This window comes from Carassius auratus, chromosome 8 (assembly GCF_003368295.1).
Source record: "Carassius auratus strain Wakin chromosome 8, ASM336829v1, whole genome shotgun sequence".
NCBI lineage: Eukaryota > Metazoa > Chordata > Actinopteri > Cypriniformes > Cyprinidae > Carassius > Carassius auratus.
Window position 1 is genome coordinate 27,719,129 of NC_039250.1, and position 20,779 is coordinate 27,739,907.

The 20,779-nt window shown below is 38.1% G+C and overlaps 1 protein-coding gene across 2 annotated transcripts; it reads right to left on the reverse strand.

Moving 5' to 3' along the window:
• Positions 1-1,166: 1,166 nt before the first annotated feature.
• On the reverse strand, positions 1,167-20,685 carry LOC113107835 (KN motif and ankyrin repeat domain-containing protein 3-like). 2 transcript variants are annotated; one of them, XM_026270607.1, is made up of 11 exons: positions 20,493-20,685; positions 9,105-9,186; positions 7,391-9,028; positions 6,293-6,395; positions 5,694-5,918; positions 5,391-5,481; positions 5,055-5,274; positions 4,709-4,851; positions 3,603-3,803; positions 3,107-3,205; positions 1,167-2,946 (listed from the first exon to the last, which is right to left on the reverse strand). In XM_026270607.1, the coding sequence occupies exons 2-11, from the start codon at positions 9,139-9,141 to the stop codon at positions 2,884-2,886; spliced, it is 2,820 nt and encodes a 939-aa protein (XP_026126392.1). In that variant the 5' UTR covers positions 9,142-9,186; positions 20,493-20,685; the 3' UTR covers positions 1,167-2,883. The 2 variants fall into 2 exon arrangements, with proteins under 2 accessions (XP_026126392.1, XP_026126390.1); XM_026270605.1 differs by having other exon boundaries at positions 1,171-2,946; positions 6,293-6,401; positions 20,493-20,684.
• Positions 20,686-20,779: the final 94 nt, after the last annotated feature.

Consider the following 20,779-nt stretch of genomic DNA (forward strand, 5'->3'; position numbering starts at 1 on the left):
TCTATGGCATCGTGAAGCACCTTTATTTTTAAGAGTGTACAGTCTGATCTAGATGGTGCATCATTCTGGTGCCATACTGATTTTTCCAGTGATATTGAGCACATGGTTGTGAACATCAACTCTAATTTTGAAGACGAACCTGAGTCTTTCCAGAGGCTTTAGACTTTAGAAACATGCACAGCTCTCAAACACCATTGTGCTCTAAAAGATTTCTGTCTACTGAAGTTTGTAGCTTCAGTCTACTCTGAGTTTGAGTCCATTGCAGTCATTTTAAAGACTAAGCCACACTGTGCAGTGGCTAAATAAGCCATTCAGAGTGTAATGGTGATGATAGCATGCAGATTAGTGGTTAAGGTAATGATTATCTTCAGTACAGTAGAAATAGACTGTGGTCCGGCCTGAGACCAGATCCAAGGCCACGTTTAGGTGCATCATCAAGACTTCAGCCATGCCAAGAGGACACAGCATCTATCATGAAATGTATCCTTTAGTTCTAAATAACTATTCTTCAAGTCTATAAAGCAAAAGAACCAGTTATTACCACTATATTGCTTTTTACTACTCCAGTGACCAATTATATGCAATTTGACTGGGCTGAAGGTGGGTTCAATCTCTTGACAGCAAAGGTTATTACTTAAATTTCAGACTTTAGACTTTTTTCTCAGATTTCTCATGATTTATTTGGACTTTTCACGGAAATAATATACTTTATATTATTTAATATTGTGACTAACTAAATTTAATGTTTTAGGACACTTCACGGCATGGTATTTGCATTTACTAAACTTACTAAACGTAAATCGTACTTATATGACCGCCATCAGTTCGTAGCAGTGAATGAAGATGTATCCTATCGATCTCAAGTGCAGTATGGAGTACCTCAAGGCTCAGTACTACAAGTGCTTTGTTTTAGCACCTTAAGTAGGACTTAAGTACATATTTATCCAGTATGTAATTTCATTACTCTATAATGAAATATGGTTAAAGTGCAGAATGCAGTGACAAGCATTTATGGTAAACTAAAATATACTTTAATGTAATTTCTATTGAAACTTCTGTGTCATCTATTTGTAATTACACAATCATAATGATGTTAAAATGTACAATATTATCGTTGTTGCAAATAATTTTAAATATATGAACTTTAAATGTAATATTGAATAACCCTACAGGTAAAATTATAATCAGGTACTTCACATATGCTTTCGTCAACATCAAAATAAGTGACTTCTTTTGAAAGCTCAAAAAAAGCTTTTAATTTGACATCATTGCAAAGTGCACTTTTTAAAACTGTACTTCAGTGTGGCATAGTCATTAAACTGCACTCTCTCAAGCACACTTAAGTGGCCTTTTATTTCAGCCATATATCATTTTACCTGTTAAGACATTTCTAATGTTTGAACTACATCGCATGTGCATTCAATATAATTAAGCATGTTCTGTTTCACAAGACTGCTTTCAGATTTGTTAGATTTCTTGTGTTTTAATATGGTTGAGCCATTGATATATTGGTCACACTGATGTATTTACAGTACACTACTAAAATCCACTATTGTAGGATAGGTGCATTTTCTTAATGAGTTTCCTTTAATTGTAAAAAAATGCTAAATGATGCACAGCATGATACAATCATTTAAAAAAGCATAGAGACCAAGTAAAATACACAATAAACCAAATACTGACAGACAAACACATACAAATTCTGATACAAAGGCCTGGTAAAAATAATCCAATTGAAAATATGTTTAGATGAGCAACTAAAGAACATCTGAAATACTTCTGTTTGCAGAGCTACTGCAGCATCTTTGGGTAAAATTAAAGATTGTCTGTGTTTGAAATCTACAGTAAATATTCTAGTTAAGTTTAAGACTTTTACAGGTATTTAACGCCTGTCTTCTTAATTTGTGTAAAGTGCAAATAATTATGGAAAAGGGTACCAACAGGTGTAGATTGTCAAATTAATTAACTATGAACATTTTAACATTTCACAGCCACAGTGTGTTGGGATTTCAAGCTTAACAACTGAAAAGTGCTTTTTTTCCATTTGCTTTGATTTGTCCAGATTGATATTTGTGTTTTGGGGCCATTCCTGGCTGATTTCATTCAGTTATAGTTCTCAAGTTCAGTTCAGAAACCTTTCTGTGATCGGTCAACATCTCAAGGCAAATCTTTCTCTTTTCCAAAGTTAGGCAATGTCCTTTCGGTTCAAAAACTAGATAAAAAAATAAATAAACCCTCAGCTAATGGGCCACCATCAGCCCCAGACACTGTATTTTTAACGGCTGAGTTTTATCCAATTAGATCAGAGGATAAAAAAAATAAATCACTGTAAAAGAAAACAAGGGTGGAGTTCATGTTTGTTGCTGGCCTTTTCCAAACAGCACATAATTATAGCAGTCGCAGGTTGCCTGTGTTGTGAAGCTATGATGTGCGTTTAATAATTGAGTTTCTCAAGCAAATATGAATGATTCACCCTAATCTGCTGCAATATTTCATGCTCATGTATGATTTGCACTTGAGTTTTTCTGACCGCTAATCAAAACAAATGTTTAGCTTGTGAACCATGTAATCACAATAAGATTACAGCTAAGCTGCAGTTCTCCCAAATACCTTATCTCCCTAATTTAAACACTGACATCATGGCAGTAAGAAACTTAATATAGAAGATACACCTGTTGGAGATTAAAAATAAGTAAAATTATTGGTCTTGCCTACATTAATGTGTTTATGTTGCATTATAGTGCATTAAATATGTGCATAAAAATGAATAAAATATAAACATATTTATATGTATAAACGTATAAGACAGAAATTGTTATAATCTTCCAGTAAAGCTAGTTAGTTATGTTTTTATTTTCATTTTGTTCTTAATGTGTCCACGTGTTACTCTGAGGGCCATGTTTTTCTAGGAGTGGACGGGCTTCGGGAGACTGCTTTCGATGATACCTGAACAACAAAGAACAAACACAAAAGTATCTGAATAAATATCCTCTCTCACATGCATCATTTAAACAAGTCTTGTAAAGTGTAATTGTAACTGCGGAAATCAGTGTGTTTGTTCTGCTTGAATGAGTTCGGAATGGGATGCACGTGAGAGGACTCTTACATCTGCCTGTGTCTTCGAGTAGTTCATGTGAGCGTACAGTAGAACAGCAATATCATTGTGGGACGCCTCCAGAGCAATGGAGAGAGCATTACTGCCATCCTGGAGGAAAGAAATCAAAGAGCATGGATTTACCCATAATGCATTGTTGGACAGGATGCTTTAACACTGGATGCCAAGTCCAGCAGCATTTAGGGAGTGACCTGTTTCTCTGTTACATCATTATCAGTAAAACAGAGCACAACTTCCTGCTGCGATGGAACAAATGACTGCACTGGATTTCAAGCATACACAATTACTCAGGACCCCACCTATACAGGCAACAGGAAATGACTGCAATGACTGAACACATGCAACATGTTAAAAACACCATGCATCTGCTTCCAGCTCAGAATAAAAACAGATTCATTTTAATATAAGAAATACAGTCATATCAAACAGTACATATTTTAGACGCATGTATATTTTCATCATGGCTGTATGAAGGCATTTGTCTCACATTGTCCACGACTGAGATGTCACACGCCGGCTGCTCCAGCAGTAAGGACACGATCTCAGCCCGACCGTGTTCGCTCGCACACATCAGAGCAGTGGAGCCCTCGTCGTCCTGGATGTTCACATCAGCGCCGCAGTCCAGCAGCGCTCGCACCATCTCCTGACGCCCGTGACTCACGGCCAGCATCAGAGCCGTCTGTCCCGCCTAACCACAGACAGAACCAAACACACACACACACACACACACGCTCAGCTGGAGCGACCATGCTGTACACCAATCAACACTTATAATGCAATGAAAATCTGTTTTTAACCAAGATTTTAGACACTCAGGCCTCACAGAATGAATTAGTGCAATGAATTAGTCTGAATTAGTCTAAACCATTTAAATCAAGGTTTGCCTTGCTTAACTTTTCAAAATCAATGTTCAAATCAATTTTTTTTTTTTACAAATGATTTGTTTTATATTTAATTTTACTGTAAAATGTAATTTATTTCTGTCATCAAAGCTGACTTTTCAGCATCATTACTCCAGTCTTCACATATGTAATCCTTTTTTATTACTGAAACATTTATTATTACTGTCAATGTGGAAACCATTTATTTTTGTGTAAACTGTGATAGATTTGCTAAGTCTTTGCTTAATTGAAAGCTCAGGAGAAGAGCATTCAACTGAAACTGAAATCTTTAGTGACATTATAAAATGTTTTACTGTAACTTTTGATCAATTTAATGTGCCTTTGTTTAATAAAAGGTTTAATATCCCCCCAAAAAATCTTATTTTTCCAGACGTTTGATCAGTAGTGTATGTATTCTGTAAATAAATAAAAGGAAATTGTACACCGAGTCAGCTTCCAAAAGAGAATTGTCACAGAGAAACAATTTTAGATTCCTTACAGTGAACAGTTCTTGAAAAAAAACCTTTAACAAGAGCCCTTTATCCAGTATAAAGAACCTTTTGTGCGATGGAAGGATTATGCAGATGTTAAAGGTTCTTCATGGAGCAATAGATGCCAATACACAACCTTTAAAAGTGTAAGTGTAAATGTCATATTCAAATTAGCAGAGGATGTAATCGCAGATGAATAACTTATTAACTGGGTGACTTACTTGGCTGGCCTTGGCATTGGCGTTGCCCAGACGGAAGAGTTTCTGGACCACTGCCATGTCGTCCTCCTCCTTCACTGCTGAAAGCGCTGCCAGCATCACAGCAGTATATCCGGCTTTATTCTGCTGATCAACGTTGCACATGCCTGCACACAAACACATCCACAACTGAGGTTTTAGCATATAACTTTAGACTTTATCTAAAGCTTGAACTTGCTTTTCAAAATCAACAAGTGAATATCATCACTCACGTAAACATGCAAAATAGTTAGGTCATGTGACAACCACAGTATGCACTATATAATGAGCTGCATTCTAAATGCAATAACAAAACATTACTTCTCTTTACCTGTGTCGAGGAGTAGGTCCACCACGGCGAAGTTGGAATGGGAGACGCTGTAGTGTAAGGCAGTGTTGCCGTTGCCATCCGTCATGTTGACTACGTGCTCCAGCAGGACGGGGGAGACCTCTGAGAAAGCCATCAGGTAATTTGAGACACGTGACGGCTGGGCCATCTTTGCACTGGACACTCTGAACCACTCCAGCTGAACGCTGTGAGTGCTGGACAACTGCGTTAGACACGTTAACAGAAAAGTTGGTGACGTTTGGCTGGAATGTAATTTGAAATGATTAATTTCGAACTACAATTTGAATAAAAAATGTAATTTGTGTGATTCGTTCTCACCACTTCTTTACTCTTCACTGATTTTGCTCCGTCATTAAGGTGGTTCTTCAAAATTAGACAAGCCTCACGCATTTTGGCACTTAGTTCAAACCTGTAAGATAATCTCCATTTATTGATTATCATAGCCATGAATCGCGTTTTTCAAGTCATTTTTGGTCCTCAAGAGAAAGACATCAAATGTGTACATTTGCTAAAAGTACACTTTTAGATGTACGCTACCATATAGAAGACCTCACAGTTAAGCCAAAAACTGTTTTCTGTTATGTGAAAATGTAGTCATCACCAAAATCTGCATGCACTTACTTTTCCTTCACTTCCTCTTCCTGTTCCTTTGAATCTTCAGTCCTAGCTGTCATGTTTTCATCACTGTCAGATTCTTCCATATTTATATTCATCTCTTCATCAGATGTATCCTCTAGAGCTGCCCCTTCTTCCACACTACTGTCTGAACACGCACCAGCCTCACTTCCATCTGAGGAACTCTCTTCATCCTCTTCCTCATCCTCTTCACTAGAGGTCGACTCATAACTGAAAGAATTTAGGAGGAGAAATTCAGTTTAACTGGCAGTCTGACCTCAAGTTGAAAGATTTATAGAGAAGAAATAATGACAAAATGGAGAGTTACAGTTCGAAAAACAGATTGAAAGAGCCATGTTTGAAGACAGTGATATTATATACAGTTATTACTTGGCAAGATAATTATTGTTGTCATTAACGATAATATTTTTTTGTGAATCAAATTGACTAGTTTTAGCATATTACTGTTGTTACCACTTTATAAAAGCAATAAGCCATGGGACGCAAGCTGTGACAGTCTATCACTACAGTAATGGTATTTAGTATTGTGCCAATATGTCCTTTATAAAATAATAATAATAATAAAATCTGCTCTAGCAACTCACCCTCCATTTAGAATTCCGACAAACTTCAGGCTCTTTTTGCCACCGCTGGAAGCTGCGCCAGCACCACTCCCATCCTTCCTCTTCATGATAGATTTCAGAGGGCCTGCAGCTTTTTAGCAAAGAACATTTTTTTAAAGGGATTTTCCTATGGATGATGTGGTTACTTATACAGATTGATTTAATGTCAACATGTAACAAATGTATAGTTGGACTTAAGCCCCGTTTACACCTGCAAATGATATATCCTGTTTAATTCTAAGCACACGTGCGTCTGTTGCTTTAAAAAAAACGATCTGAAAGTGAATCAAACGATGTTGTTTCTCTGTGCCTTTATCATAATAGTTGTGCTGTTCTTTAATATTGAGGATGATTTTTAGAACTATATCTTTATAGATATCATCCTTGGTGTAATGGGCCTTAGGCTTATAAATTCTGAATTAACTGATTCATAATGTAGTCTGTATTACATGAATGCTAACAAGCTTTATTTTACTGCATAAATGCAAGGTTCTGTCATAAAACTCTAGACGGCGATTGAAGACTCAATCTGATACGATTACATCTTCATTCGCATGGTGCAATTGATTAGTTCTTTTGAAAATAATATTTTCACATCAGCAGCCAATAAGCTGCTGCTCAACATTCAAACACTTGGTTAGTGTTTGCTGCAGCAGTTGCAACACACTTCAGAAACCCTCCACCTCCCCCAGCTCCACCTGTATTGATCTGCTACAGGTCGTTTTCATGTATTTTAAACACGGGGGTTATTTCTTATATGTTATATGTGCAGCAGCAGTGTTTCTTGCATGCTCACCACAGCATAGATGTCGATGTATTGATCTATTCCGCCAAGAACAAATGCATTAACATGTCCATGTATATTACGATGATAAACTCTCTGAGAGTTGTCATGGCTTAACACTATTTATTACTGCGTAATAGTACTGGCAAAATGTTAGAAAGGCTGTATTACCTACAATTGTAGCACTACCAAGGCAGATTAACTTTTAATTAAAGATTATTAAGGTGTCTTTTTTTCTTCAAATAATTGTGCACAGTATGTCCAGGAACATGCTTTGTGAAAATAACGATGCTCACCCTCTGCAGACATTGTCTGTTCTTCAGCATCTTGTGTATCATCAAGACATTCCCACTGGATACCAATGCTTACTAGCTCCACTGTTTCTTCTTTTAAAGTTTCCACAGGATCTGTTTGAATGCTTTGGTCATTTTTTGAAAAGTACTCCTGGTCAGTCGCATCTGGAAACAACACTCCAACTGAACAAACTTCAAGACATGTTTCCGATTGGGCATTTGCTGTCTGTGGTTTCGCTATTGTCTCTTTGTCCAGCATAATCTTGGATGCCCTCTCAATTTCTTGAGCCTTTAAAGCTTCAAGATCTTGGTTGGCTTGAGTTAATCTTGTCTCGAGAACCTGGATTGACTCCTGTTGACATTTGACAGTGTGCTGCAGGGTGTCAATTTCTCGTTCTGTCTCACTTTGTAGCCCTAGAAATGATTCTATTACCCAGACTGCCGCATCGTCTGTAGCCACTCCAGTCTGATTTCCCTCATCATGCATGACACTAGTCTCAGTCTCAATAGCTGCATGACAAACATCAACAGTAGCTTCGACAACAGCATCCTTGACCGCTTGGCGATTGTAAACAACCACAGTCTCAATGGGATTGTCACTGCCTACTGCTATGGATCTTTTTTCTACACGAGTAATGGCTAGTTTCTTTATTTCCGTTTTGTCTTGTTCAGTACTTTTGCATTCTGGCTTTTTATTCCAAAGTGATGGGGATGGTTTGGATCCTGGTTGAGAGGCTCCTACTGCTGCCTCAGTGGAGACCCGCAGTTTGAGCGATGCATCAAGTTCCTCTGTTTTCTTTTGAAGTTCATTAGCCAACCTTTCTTTTTCGGCACGGAGCATGGAAACTTCTCTTTCTAGAACTGGTAGTCCTTTCACTCTCTCCTCCATCTCTCTTAGCTGCCTAAGGGCAGTGGCCATCTGTTCTCGCACTGTATGAAGCTGCCCAGGAGGCAGTGTTCCTGAGTTGGAGGCTGGCGTGCTCCTTCCAGATGTCTGAGGACTTGCTTTGGTCCAGACCCCAGAAAGGGGGTTCTGAACAACAGGTGATATCTGTAACAATTGGGCATCTGAAGCAAGCTGGGAAGAAGCTGGAGAGAAGTCCCTATTAGATCCACCGGCTTTGGAACTCCCTTTTGAAAGGTTGGACAAATTAGAGCCTAATCCATTGAAAAACTGACTTTGCTCCTGTTGGAGCCGAAGACTAGTTTCAAGGAGCGTTCTCTCAACCCTAGGGTTACGTGGTGGAGGCGGTGGTGGCACTTTGGAGTAAGTAGGTGGACTGGGACTAATGACTGGTAATGGGGAAAGTGGTTGTGATTTACTAGGTGGTGTGATAGGGCTCTGGAGAAAAGGTGGGTTAGTCTGGCCATTCTCACTGGTTGTTGAGGAAAGGGACTCGGTGGAGGTCCAGCCACTGGCCCGACCACCAACACTTAAATTCCTCTGATACCCACGGTCACCCCGGGATCCCCTCCGAGGGTTCACATTAGCCCTACGAATGTTGTGTCCACTCTCTATTTCCTCAACATACTTGAGAAAATCAAGGTCCAGCTGGAATCCATAGGGCGTCTGTACTGAATAGGAGCCACCTTGATCTGTTTCTTCCTCAGTAGAGCCAAGAAAAGGAGGAGCACTCAGATCTGTAATGCAAACATAGCAGATGTGTTCATCTTGAAACAGTGCTATCTATCCGAGAGCAGAAAAACAACTACTTACTTGGCAGTTTGGAGGTTATATGCACAGACTGGGTCATTTTATGGAGCCTTGTGCTGCCCCTTCAGAAGACAAATCAACACACCTACAAGCAAAAAACAACATCTCAGTGTCATAAAGTCAGGGTTAGGGTTAGGGTTAAGTTTCATCACAAAATGAAAACATTGTTTGAGAGCTGCTGGTGACGTGCAACAAACTGAACCTAAAAGCATCTCTGGACCATTCCACAACATGTATCTGTTCACTATAAAGGCTTTTAAAAGTTGTTGTTTTTTTTGTCCAGTGGCCCATGGTAGTTCCTGAACTCTTATAATTGACATGGACTGATACGCAAAGGTGTTGCTGCATGTTGCATTGTATGTTTATAAGGACACTTCAATGTTAGCAACCAGGATGACACAGTTTCTAGTTGAAACATGCTCTGGTCTCACATCACAGAAACTTTGCTTTTAGACTGCACAGTCTTGAGGTTTTTATAATCACCTGGGAATTGTGGTTAGCTATCCAGCAAACGTAATAGGTAATCTGAAAACAGCTTTGACTATTCTGGCTGACAAAAAATAAATATAGCTGTAACCCTCATAATAAGTAGGTTGCATGCCTTTTTTTACTCTATGATCTCTTTGATTTGTAGTATAATGGCTTGACTTAGTTCTGGGCGGTATACCAGTTCATACCGAATACCGGTGTTTATTTTTCTTATGATATGAATTTTTTTAAAATACCGTAATACTGTTGTCGTTTAAATAATGTTCAGAACGTTTAAATGATGTTTAGACTTCAGTTAGATTTAGCAAATTTCAGATGCTTTTAGCGGCTTTTATTTTTTAAATACTATATATACTGACAAACTTAGTGACTTTTTTTGATTAACTTCAGCTATGATTCAGTTGGAAGATGTCATCAGTGCTGCCCCGTGTGCCCTAGGTCTGACTCTCCCGGCGCAGTGTTGTCTCTCTCTAGCCCCTTTCACACTGCCATTCCGGCAAAAACAGGGGTAAAGTGTTCCTGCAATTGTTCCCTGGTCTGTTCCCTGGTCGCTAGATTTTGCACTTTCACACTGCCAGTGATGACCCGGGATATGTGCGTGCTTTCACACAAAACACACACAAGATCCCGTAACGACAGGTGACATCAGGGCGTGACATGTAATGTACGAGTCGAGAACGCTAGGCGCGTTATACTTTCACTGAAGCAAGCAAACGATCTCGGCGTCAGCGCGGAAAGTGAGGAACTAACTGATCTCTGCTTCATTACAGTTTGCACATATGTTTTCGTCGCGAACGTTGATCTTCCTTCAAAACAGCCGGTAAAAGAGTCGCGCAATAATGCGCGTCATCACTTCGATATGGAATTAGATCTGGCTTTTGTACACACAGCGCTCGTCCCGGGTCGAACCGCGCAATGTTACTAGGTCCCCGACCCGGGTTCAATTCGGTAATCAATCCCGGGACGTGGTTGCTTTCACACAACCTGTTGCTTACTGATTATTTGGAATTATAAATATGAGCATAGGTCGTCTGTTAATACCCTTTTTGTTTGTTTGTTACTGCATGATACAAAAAAGTAATATAGCCAAAACCACCGCATAGCCACTCAACATTCATCTACTCTACATGTGTGTTGATTTTATCAGACGATGGTTAACATGTATAAATGGGTCGTGTTTCATCACTATTTAGAGTGGGATTTTTAGTAGAATTCAGTAGAAAATGTTGTTTACACCCGGTCATGCATGGAAAAAAAAATACTGTCATATACCATGAAACCAGTATAATTTTGAAAAATACTGTGATATTAATTTTGGGTCATACTGCCACCACTAGATTGACTGTTAGCGAACCATTCTCTGCATTGTTTCAAAGTTCACAGACACTTTTATAAACAAAAAATGCATTAAAATCACACCTGATTTTCTCTATTTCTATACTGTTCTAGAATTGCTCTGGGCTCTGTTCTAGAATTCCTAAAAAATGTTCTGCTCCAGCTGTATAATATTTTGGTCTACAAATAAAACCATGGTATTGCAAGAATGTTTTTTTTTTTTTTTTTTTTTTTTTTTTTTTTTTATGTTACCTGCTATGTTTTGAACAATGCCATGTTTTCTCAGAAGTAGGTCATAGTATATTTTAAAAGCCTTAGAGTACCATGTATGTATATGAATATGGTAAAACAGTACCATGGACAGATAACTAATGCCAAATTATATTATAACAATTTAAACGAAAAGCTGCCTTGAAAAAAACTGACATGAATTTCAGAACATCACCCCTTTTCTTTAATGACAGCACTTTTGGTTGGGTACAAAATAAACCTTAAGTCTTAATTAAATTATCCTTCACTTCCACACAGCTGTCCTTCGTCCTCTGAAACAATGCAGTGTTTTCAAGACACACTGTACCACAAAAAACATCTACCCTCACATGAACAGGCATGCATTGAAATAACTTGGTGAAATTGAAGATATTTTGCAAAAAGGAGTCAAATTTGACAACTCCAGGTTTTCAACTCCAAATTTCCAGGTTTTCACTGTGCTTTTAGACTTTTGAAGCCTAATTATCATCTAATATTATCACTGTGTCATGGCACCTCTACAATAGGCTTTGTATGGAGATGTTACGGTACATTCAATGGTAGAAAACACACATTTTATTAATACTACATATCCTGCACATCCTTTATGATGCTAAATATCAATATCAGTGGACAAAGCAGGTCATGGAAATATAGTTAAAACACACACACACCCTCACAGAGGAGGGGAAGCATGTTACACATAACTGTTTTCACAGAGCCCCAGGCACATTCCACCAGACACTTCCTATTTCACACAGCACTAATGTGACCAAGCTCGGACATGTCAATCCAACACAAAGACTCCACCAGGGTGGCGAACGACTCGAATGCAGGATATAATGAGAAGACTGTTGGGCCAAGGCGAAAAAACAGAAGCTCTACAATGGTTTAAGTAGTGTTGGCGAAGACTGCGTCTAATTAAAAGCATACTGCGTGTCGTTTGATCTCATTTAACAGGCCAAAGCTGTTTTTTCCACTGACTGAGCAAAGTGATGGTACCACGTGGAGACTGAACCCAAATGCTTCAATATGTTTTGCGTTGGAGAGACTGACTGTGGTGCAATGCAGCTGACCAGGTTTCTACAGTCTAGCCTGTCAACTCACAGCGTGCCGTCTTGATTTGCGGCTTGCAGGACTTCCCCGTCCTTCCAGCTGTGAGCCGAGACGTATCACTGTGTTTGCCTGCTGGTAAAAGCCTAATTACAAGGCAAGAGGGGAAAAACACATTCCTGTCTACCTCCTCTTAACCAGCATGCTACAAACACGCCAGGATCACAAAAACAAAAGCATGTCCACCATTTGACTAACTACAAGACGAAAGTTTGGACACACCCACCCATCCCTTTTCCACATTTTCAAAACTACAAACTGAAAAAATGGGGATTATGTATTGACTACAAAAGCCAAACAAATCAAAGCTTTTGTATATTTAAGCTTCTCCAAAATCGCCACCCTTTGTCTAGATTCCAGCACTGGACATTGAAAACAACTTTTGAGGTGCATCTTGGGATGCATTCAGAACAAAAAAAAAGAGGTTTCTATGTATGCTGGACACTGATATTTCTGCATCAAAACATCCCTTATTTTTGTAGTTTATATGTCGACTACACTAATTTAAATTAGAAGCTGAACATTACTGTATATCATCCCTTTCAGATAATAAGTGTCCAAACCCTGTACATTTCATTCAGTTATGATCCATAAAAGTAAGAGCTTTGTGAATCACGTTCTCCACTTTGAACATGGGAACAGTGACTTCTCAGAGCAGGCAAATAACTGGAACAAATCTTCCACTGTGGCGTTGTCTGAATGGGAGTCATGTTTTGAAAGTGACCTCATAGCACTCCCTCCCATTTTCCTGCAGAGGAAGCAGGAGGTCTCCACTCGCATTATATGTTATGTGAACTCTGCAGGCTGGACAAGGACACTTCTAAAAAGGGCAGTCCCATTTAAAAAAAAAAAAGAAAAAAAGCTTTGCAGAGCTTTCTGACACCCACCTTACAGCACTGTCAGGAATTTGTGTGTAATCACATGACTTAAAGGAATAGTTTGCCCCACAAAAAATGAACATAACGTGTCATCATTTACATACATTTATATTGTTCATAGCCCAAGTGAAATCCTTCTATTCATAAAATTAGATATTTAGCACAATGGCAAGCCTTCTCCTTTCCAAAAATGAATCTATACCAGACACATACAGTAAACAGCATAGTCTGTACAGCTATGCTCTCAAAACGTTTTGCACTTGCACATATTCAAAGCTGGCATCTCGAGATGTGTCTTTCCAGGTTTGTGGCCAGTGATAATGAATGTCATTAGTTCTCACATCTTGGTCTTGATCTTGGTGACCAATTGAAATGCACCAGGCAGGTACTAGGGGAATGCCTAAAGTGTCATTAGCAAACATAATTCAACAGTTTGGTGGTGGTTAAGAGCAATGATTGCTGTGGATTAAGGAATCTAAAATACGGTCATGCATAAGGCGTTACCATTAATCTGTGCTTTATAAGTAAGTCTACTATTAAACAGCCAAATATGCTAGTAATATGCATGCTAATAAGCAACTAGTTAAAGATGAAGATCCATGGAAACAAAATTTTTACAATCCAAAAAGGTCATAAAGTCATAAAACTAGTCTTGTAAAGGGATACTATCACTTTAGTTGGAAAAAAGATTTAATTCAGTGGTATATTTGACTTTTTATGATCAACGCACTCTTTATGATCGTTCTCATGAATCATGAACATATGTTTGAGCTTCCTTGTTTATTTGATATACTCTTCTGTGTGTATGTCAGTCGATCATTGTTTTTCTAAATGAAAGCCTAAATTAAATCTATATAAAATAATCATATAATCATATAAAATGATCATATCTCTTCTAGATCTCTTATGGATCAGCTTTACAGCAGCGTTGTAAACTTTTTGGATCATCAAATTTTGGTTGTATGACGTTTCAGCGTATGGGTTTGAAACCAAATGAGGGTTTTCACTTTACGGTGAATGAACTCTTTAAGAAGACTTCACTTGCATGAACGTGATTCTATTATGGTGTTTGTGTCATTTTGAAGCTTTAGCAGTGTACATCTCTACACTGTTTCTAAATATCTCTCTTCTTAACAGAAGAAAATAAATCATCTTTGGAGTTACTTTTATCGTACTTCCACAGTGTTTTTGTCTTGACGGTGTTTGAGTGTGAGTAATGATGACAGATTTTTTTCATTTTTTTTTTGAGCAACAGTGTATTGCATAGTTTTTACTAGTGTCACAGCCAGTGCAGCAACACAGCTGCTCTTTCCTGAAGGGAAGTGGGTCTGATACGGCCCTAGGGTCTCCTGCAACAGCAGCCATTGTCTTTCTATAGACAGTTGATCAGAGCAGAAAAAGCTGTTTCCTCATGGACCAGGCAAGGAAAAATAAACAAGGAAGTGAAGCACATGCTCTAAAAACGACATCAGATCATTTTTCAGGATACAAAAGACAATGTTTAAAGTTCTAGAAGTACTGTAAGTCTAATAAACTTCACTCAGCATGAATTGCTTTTAAGATGGATGGATCTCAGCTAGCCACATAATAATTTTTACTATATAATGAATCATTATCCCTCTTCTGTGGGATGTTTTGTGAGACATTCTTCTACTGTATTCTCATATCAGCTCACATCTATGAAAGTCAAATAAAATTGATTCAGTGATAAAAGGGTTACTGATTTAGTAGTCTCAGCCTCAGACAGCTCTCCCACAGTCTGTACTGAACGTTTGACACAAATTTCACACAAAACTGTCAAGAGATGGTTGAAAATGGCCAGTTCAGATTAGCTTCTAGAGGTCACTGCACACTAGTTTCACAAGTTGAAAATGCTCACAAGCCATTTTTACTTCATAGTCATTGCTACAATTAACACTTTAGAAGAACTAATCACTTTTTAAAATTACATTACACAAGTTTTATTTGATGCATTCAAAAGCAGGGTCAGAAATTCTAATAATTAAATGTATCTGTGCTGTTCTCAGGCTCAGGCTGTTGCCAATACAAATGTTATCAATATCAACAAAAGTAATCTGCAAAGGTGGACATGGTATGTTTATTTACAAAGACAACTGCTCAAATGTGACATGCCATAATTGCATAATGAGATTAATGTAATTTTCTTTATTTAAAACAGGCCTATAATAAATTTGAATACCATTCAAATATTTTCAAACAAAAGGCATGGTCACCAAATACATTTTTGATTTCCATAATTAAGGGGGTTTCCATATATTGGTATAAACAGTGATGAGCTCAACATGTAGAATAAAACAAATTTTTACGAGACATTTGTATGGTTTTTTTTCCCTATTTTCCACTTTTTTATTTTATTTTATGAATGTAATGAAAATAAGTAATGAATAATAATAAAATGACAACTTTGCAACATTTTTCATTAATAAAATTAAACCCATTAGTGCACAATTTTCCACACCACAATCAGTCAAGCTCATATCACCAGCAAACATACACTCATTTACATCCTTCTCTTCACTCTCTGAGGCAGAAGTCTCAAAACTCATCCTTTCTTATCACCCTACTACTTGCCCGCTTGATCCTATTCCATCTCATCTCCTTCAAGCCATTTCTCCTGAAGTTGTACCTGCACTCACTCTCATCATCAACACATCCCTCCACACTGGTGTTTTTCCCTCATCATTTAGACAGGCACGTATAACTCCACTACTTAAGAAACCCAACCTCAACCCATCTCTTTTAGAGAACTACAGACCAGTTTCCCTTCTTCCATTCATTGCTAAAACACTTGAACGAGCTGTGTTCAACCAAGTCTCTACAATACTCACATACAACAACCTCCTTGACAGCAACCAATCTGGCTTCAGATGTGGGCATTCAACTGAGACGGCCTTGCTCTCAGTTGTTGAAGCTCTAAGACTGGCAAGAGCAGAATTCAAATCCTCAGTACTTATCCTGCTTGATCTGTCCGCTGCTTTTGACACGGTTAACCACCAGATCCTCCTATCAACCCTACTGGCAAAGGGCATCTCAGGAACCACACTTCAATGGTTTGAGTCTTACCTATCAGATAGGTCCTTCAAAGTATCTTGGAGAGGTGAGGTGTCCAAGTCCCATCATCTAACTACTGGGGTGCCTCAGGGCTCAGTTCTTGGACCACTTCTCTTCTCTGTCTACATGGCATCATTAGGTTCTGTCATTCAGAAACATGGCTTTTCATACCACTGCTATGCTGATGATACTCTACCTCTCATTCCATCCTGATGATCCGACGGTAGCTTTTCGCATCTCAGCTTGTCTAACAGACATTTCTTGCTGGATGATGGACCATCACCTTCAACTCAACCTTGCCAAGACAAACTGCTTGTGATTCCAGCAAACCCATCATTTCATCACAATTTCACCATCAAGTTAGGCACATCAACCATAACTCCTTCAAAAACAGCTAGAAGCCTTGGAGTTATGATTGATGATCAGCTGACTTTCTCAGACAATATTGCTAAAACTGTTCGATCCTGCAGATTTGCTTTATTCAACATCAAGAAGATCAAGCCCTTTCTTTCGGAACATGCTGCACAACTCCTTGCTCAAGCTCTTGTTCTGTCCAGACTGGACTATTGCAATGCCCTCTTGCTCTTCCAGCCAATTCTATTAAACCTTTGCAATTAATTCAGAACACGGCAGCAAGATTAATTTTTAATGAGCCAAAAAGAATACACGTCACACCTCTGTTTATCAGTTTGCACTGGCTTCCAATAGCTGCTCGCATAAAATTCAAGGCATTGAAACCACCACTGGCTCTGCATCCATTTACCTCAATTCGTTACTTCAGACTTATGTGCCCTCTAGAAGCTTGCGTTCTGCAAGTGAACGTCTCTTGATTGTTTCATCCCAAAGAAGCACAAAGTCACTTTTACGGACTTCTAAATTAAATGTTCCCTCCCGGTGGAATGAACTCCCCAACTCAATCCGAGCAGCTGAGTCCTTAGCCATCTTCAAGGATCATCTTAAAACACATCTATTCCATTTTTATTTGACCCTCTAACTTTAACACTAACTTTTCTAATTCTATTCTTAAAAAAAATCTACCTTTCTAATCTTTTTGTATTCTATTTTCTTTTCATTTATTATGCAATTGTATATGTGTGTGTGTGTATATGTGTAAAAGATCTCTAACACTAGCTTGCTCTTTTTTTATTCTATCTGTTTTCTTTTTATTTATTATATCATTTAAAATCCCATGCCACGTGTATTGTGTTAAGCTAACTGAGACTTGTTATAGCACTTATATATCATTGCTCTTTTGTTGTTTTTGATTGCTTCCACTGTCTTCATCTGTAAGTCGCTTTGGATAAAAGTGTCTGCTAAATGAATAAATGTAAATGAATGTTAGTCATTTGAATTAGATTTGTCAAAAGCATTATTTAGTTCTGTTGGCATAAGGTGTAAGTAAATGGAAAACAGCACTTAGTGCACTTATGGAGACCATCTGCCGTGACACAGTTGAGTGAATAACACCAACATCCTCCCATTGTTTCTAAAAGCTGCTTCAGAAAATGGACTCTTCCTGTGGAAAGCAGCTGATCACATTCTCAGATCCTCAAGGCCAGTCGCGGTCACTGGCAGATTCATTATTTAGTGGTGCTTTCTTGGGCAAACTTCACTGTTAGTACTGCTCATGCCGGGCACGAAAGTGTGTGTAAATCACCCGCACTCAGTGTGCCACAAACATGAATAACACCTCAAATGATACAGCTTGTTGAGAAGTGTGTTATTATGTGCTTTCATAAAAGGTCAGACTTGTGATTTCAAAAGAATGATAGATATTTGTCTGCACTCTTAAGAGCCCAAAAAGAAAGAGTTTGGCCTGTATTAGACTACAATATGTGCTTATTAAGCAAAACCATACACATATCAATTGCTCTGATACTTTGTATACATTTTAATGTTTATATTAGCTCTTAGCTCTGTGAATAATGAACAGTGTCCTGTTCTTCAGCTGTGTTTGTGTGTCTGGGGTCTCTGGCCGTGTCAAGCACAAGGCTGGTCTCATAAAAGTCTATTTTCGGTTATCAACTTGATCCTAGCTCTGCTATAACAGTACATGACGGTATCTGTCTTCCTCTTCATAGATTATATGAAGCGACAAATGGAGCGGGAGAGATCCTTTGGGTAACACTTTGGTTTAGAGAACAATCCTCACTATTAATTAGTTGTGGAAACGAATCACCCTTCACTGACTTTCATTGGTAACATGGTCCATTAGTTAATGTTATATAACTACTTTCGTTAACATGATCTAAGCAAGAACAATACTTCTACAGCATTAGTTGATATTAATTTCAACATTTACTAATGCATTATTCAAATCAAATGGTGTGCTTGTTAACATTAGTAAATGCGCTGTGAATTAGCATGAGCTAACAATGAATAACTGTATTTTCATTAAATAACATTAAAAAAACTAATAAATACAGTAATAAATGTATTGTTCATTGTTTGTTCATGTTAATAAATGAATGAACTAACATTAACTAATGGACCATTATTTTAAAGTGTTACCCTTTCATTGTCTGAACTTAGACTGTCTTGTATATTACAAATATTGTTAGCTCCTTGACAAATTGGTTTCGCTCTTCTTTTCTATAAAAGTCCACGGTTTTGGTTAAACGTGTCAGCTGCATAAAAATGAATATTCTGTCACAAGAACAGATAAAAAACTAACAAAACAGTCTGTTTGTGACGTGCTAATTGGTTTAACATTTTCAGACAGAGCTCTGTCTGCCCGTTCAGTATTATCCACATACCGACAAATAATGTGATTTCAGTCTCCAGAACAAGCTCTGTTCGCCTGTAAACAACTTATACATCATCCACAGAGACGGACGAACAAAGATCTTTAGTCATGGAAGCGAGTCAAATCATGTCCAACTGTTTAACTATATTAGATTAAAGATGAGAATGTGTTAGATCCCATTTAACTCTTTAAGAAGTTACAGTGTTACAGTGCCAAGCTGTGTGGTCTGGGCTGGAAACATAACAGAAGGCTGAATTACATCCAGTTTTTACTATTAATATCTTTCTGAATGTGATCACACAAGCATCTCATCACTGCATCAATATTCTGCCATTTCAGACTGAACTTTGTCAGTCAAAAGGCGCTGTATATGCATTTCTGTAATCTGAATCTAATTATATGCACAGATGTATTCCTCTTTATCAACGTAGAAGAGTAAGGGTGTATGGTGGAGGGGCGATGCAGACGGGGAACGACCCGTAAATAGAATCATGAGACTGAAGCATGTGATTCTTATAGCGTTTCGGAGGCAAGTTCAATTTCCAAGCTACAGAGCTGTTTTGGGGCAACAACAATATAATCTATTGTTAATAGTAGTTTTCCCTGCTGAGATCAGTAGATCAGGATGATTTCATTAGAGAAAAGGTCGTCAAATGTCATATTTTGTGCTTTTTTTCTCCTTTATTTATAATGCATTCCTTTGATTAATGCATGGTGTACAAAACGGGAGGTAAAATACCATACATTACATCATTTTTGCAATCCTGCTAACAATTTTAGGGAACAATTAAATGCAATTTAAAACCCATGTATTAATGTAGCCTATATTTATTTATTCAATTAACGTAAAAAGGAAATCAGCTTTTAACAGGCTTAAAAATATTTAAGTGAATGTAAAAAGGATACATTTTGAACGCTTCATTGCTAGTTTGGTGTTTTTCTGTATAGTTATCCTATTTTTAGCTACATTTTCCATAAATTCAATGCATTTCCATACTAAAACTTGAGTGGGTTATATGGCTGAGCTCGATGTAGGCTACTCAGTGAACACTACAGGTAAATTGTGTACAAAAACTGAATGGATTTTAATTTATATAAGATATTTAATAGTTATATCTCCCCTAAAACCAATGGGTGTAAACTTACCAACAAACAAACAAACACAAGTGAACCAATAAGTATCATCATGCACCACACACCGTATTGATTAGACACAAATATACATCTTTAATTTGTTGAATATTTCGGCAAGTATCAAATTAAGCGTTGCTATTCTGCACAGATTTGCAAATGATATTACTGCTACCGCCACAGACATAAAATCACGTACTGCGTTACAATAAACTTGAACACAAAGTCATAGCAGTGACAGATAAACTTTATCATTGTAAAACTATGACGTTAGACCTAAACTTCAACTATCATCAATGCAAGAACAATGTGAGTAGAAACAGCGCTCTCTGGACTGTTAGTCCAACTATTATCGGAAGTCATGAAACTTTGTCTTACCCTTGCTACTTTGTTTTTGCGTTATAATAATCCGAGTGTGCGCTGATTTATTTCCAGCCGTCAGAAGACCAGTGGTTACCGTTCATCCCGGGTGGGTCAACATGAAGGGTCTGTGGCGGGATCCGGTTAAATGATCTGCTCGGGGCTCGAGCTCGGGCTCGTGGGCGGCGCTGACATTGCTTTGAATGGGTGGTGCTGATTTCTTCCCATGCACCCATGTAACTGCGTCGTAATCTTCAAGCTGAAGAGCTCTGCTTTTAGATCAGGCAGAAATATGCTGTGTCCCA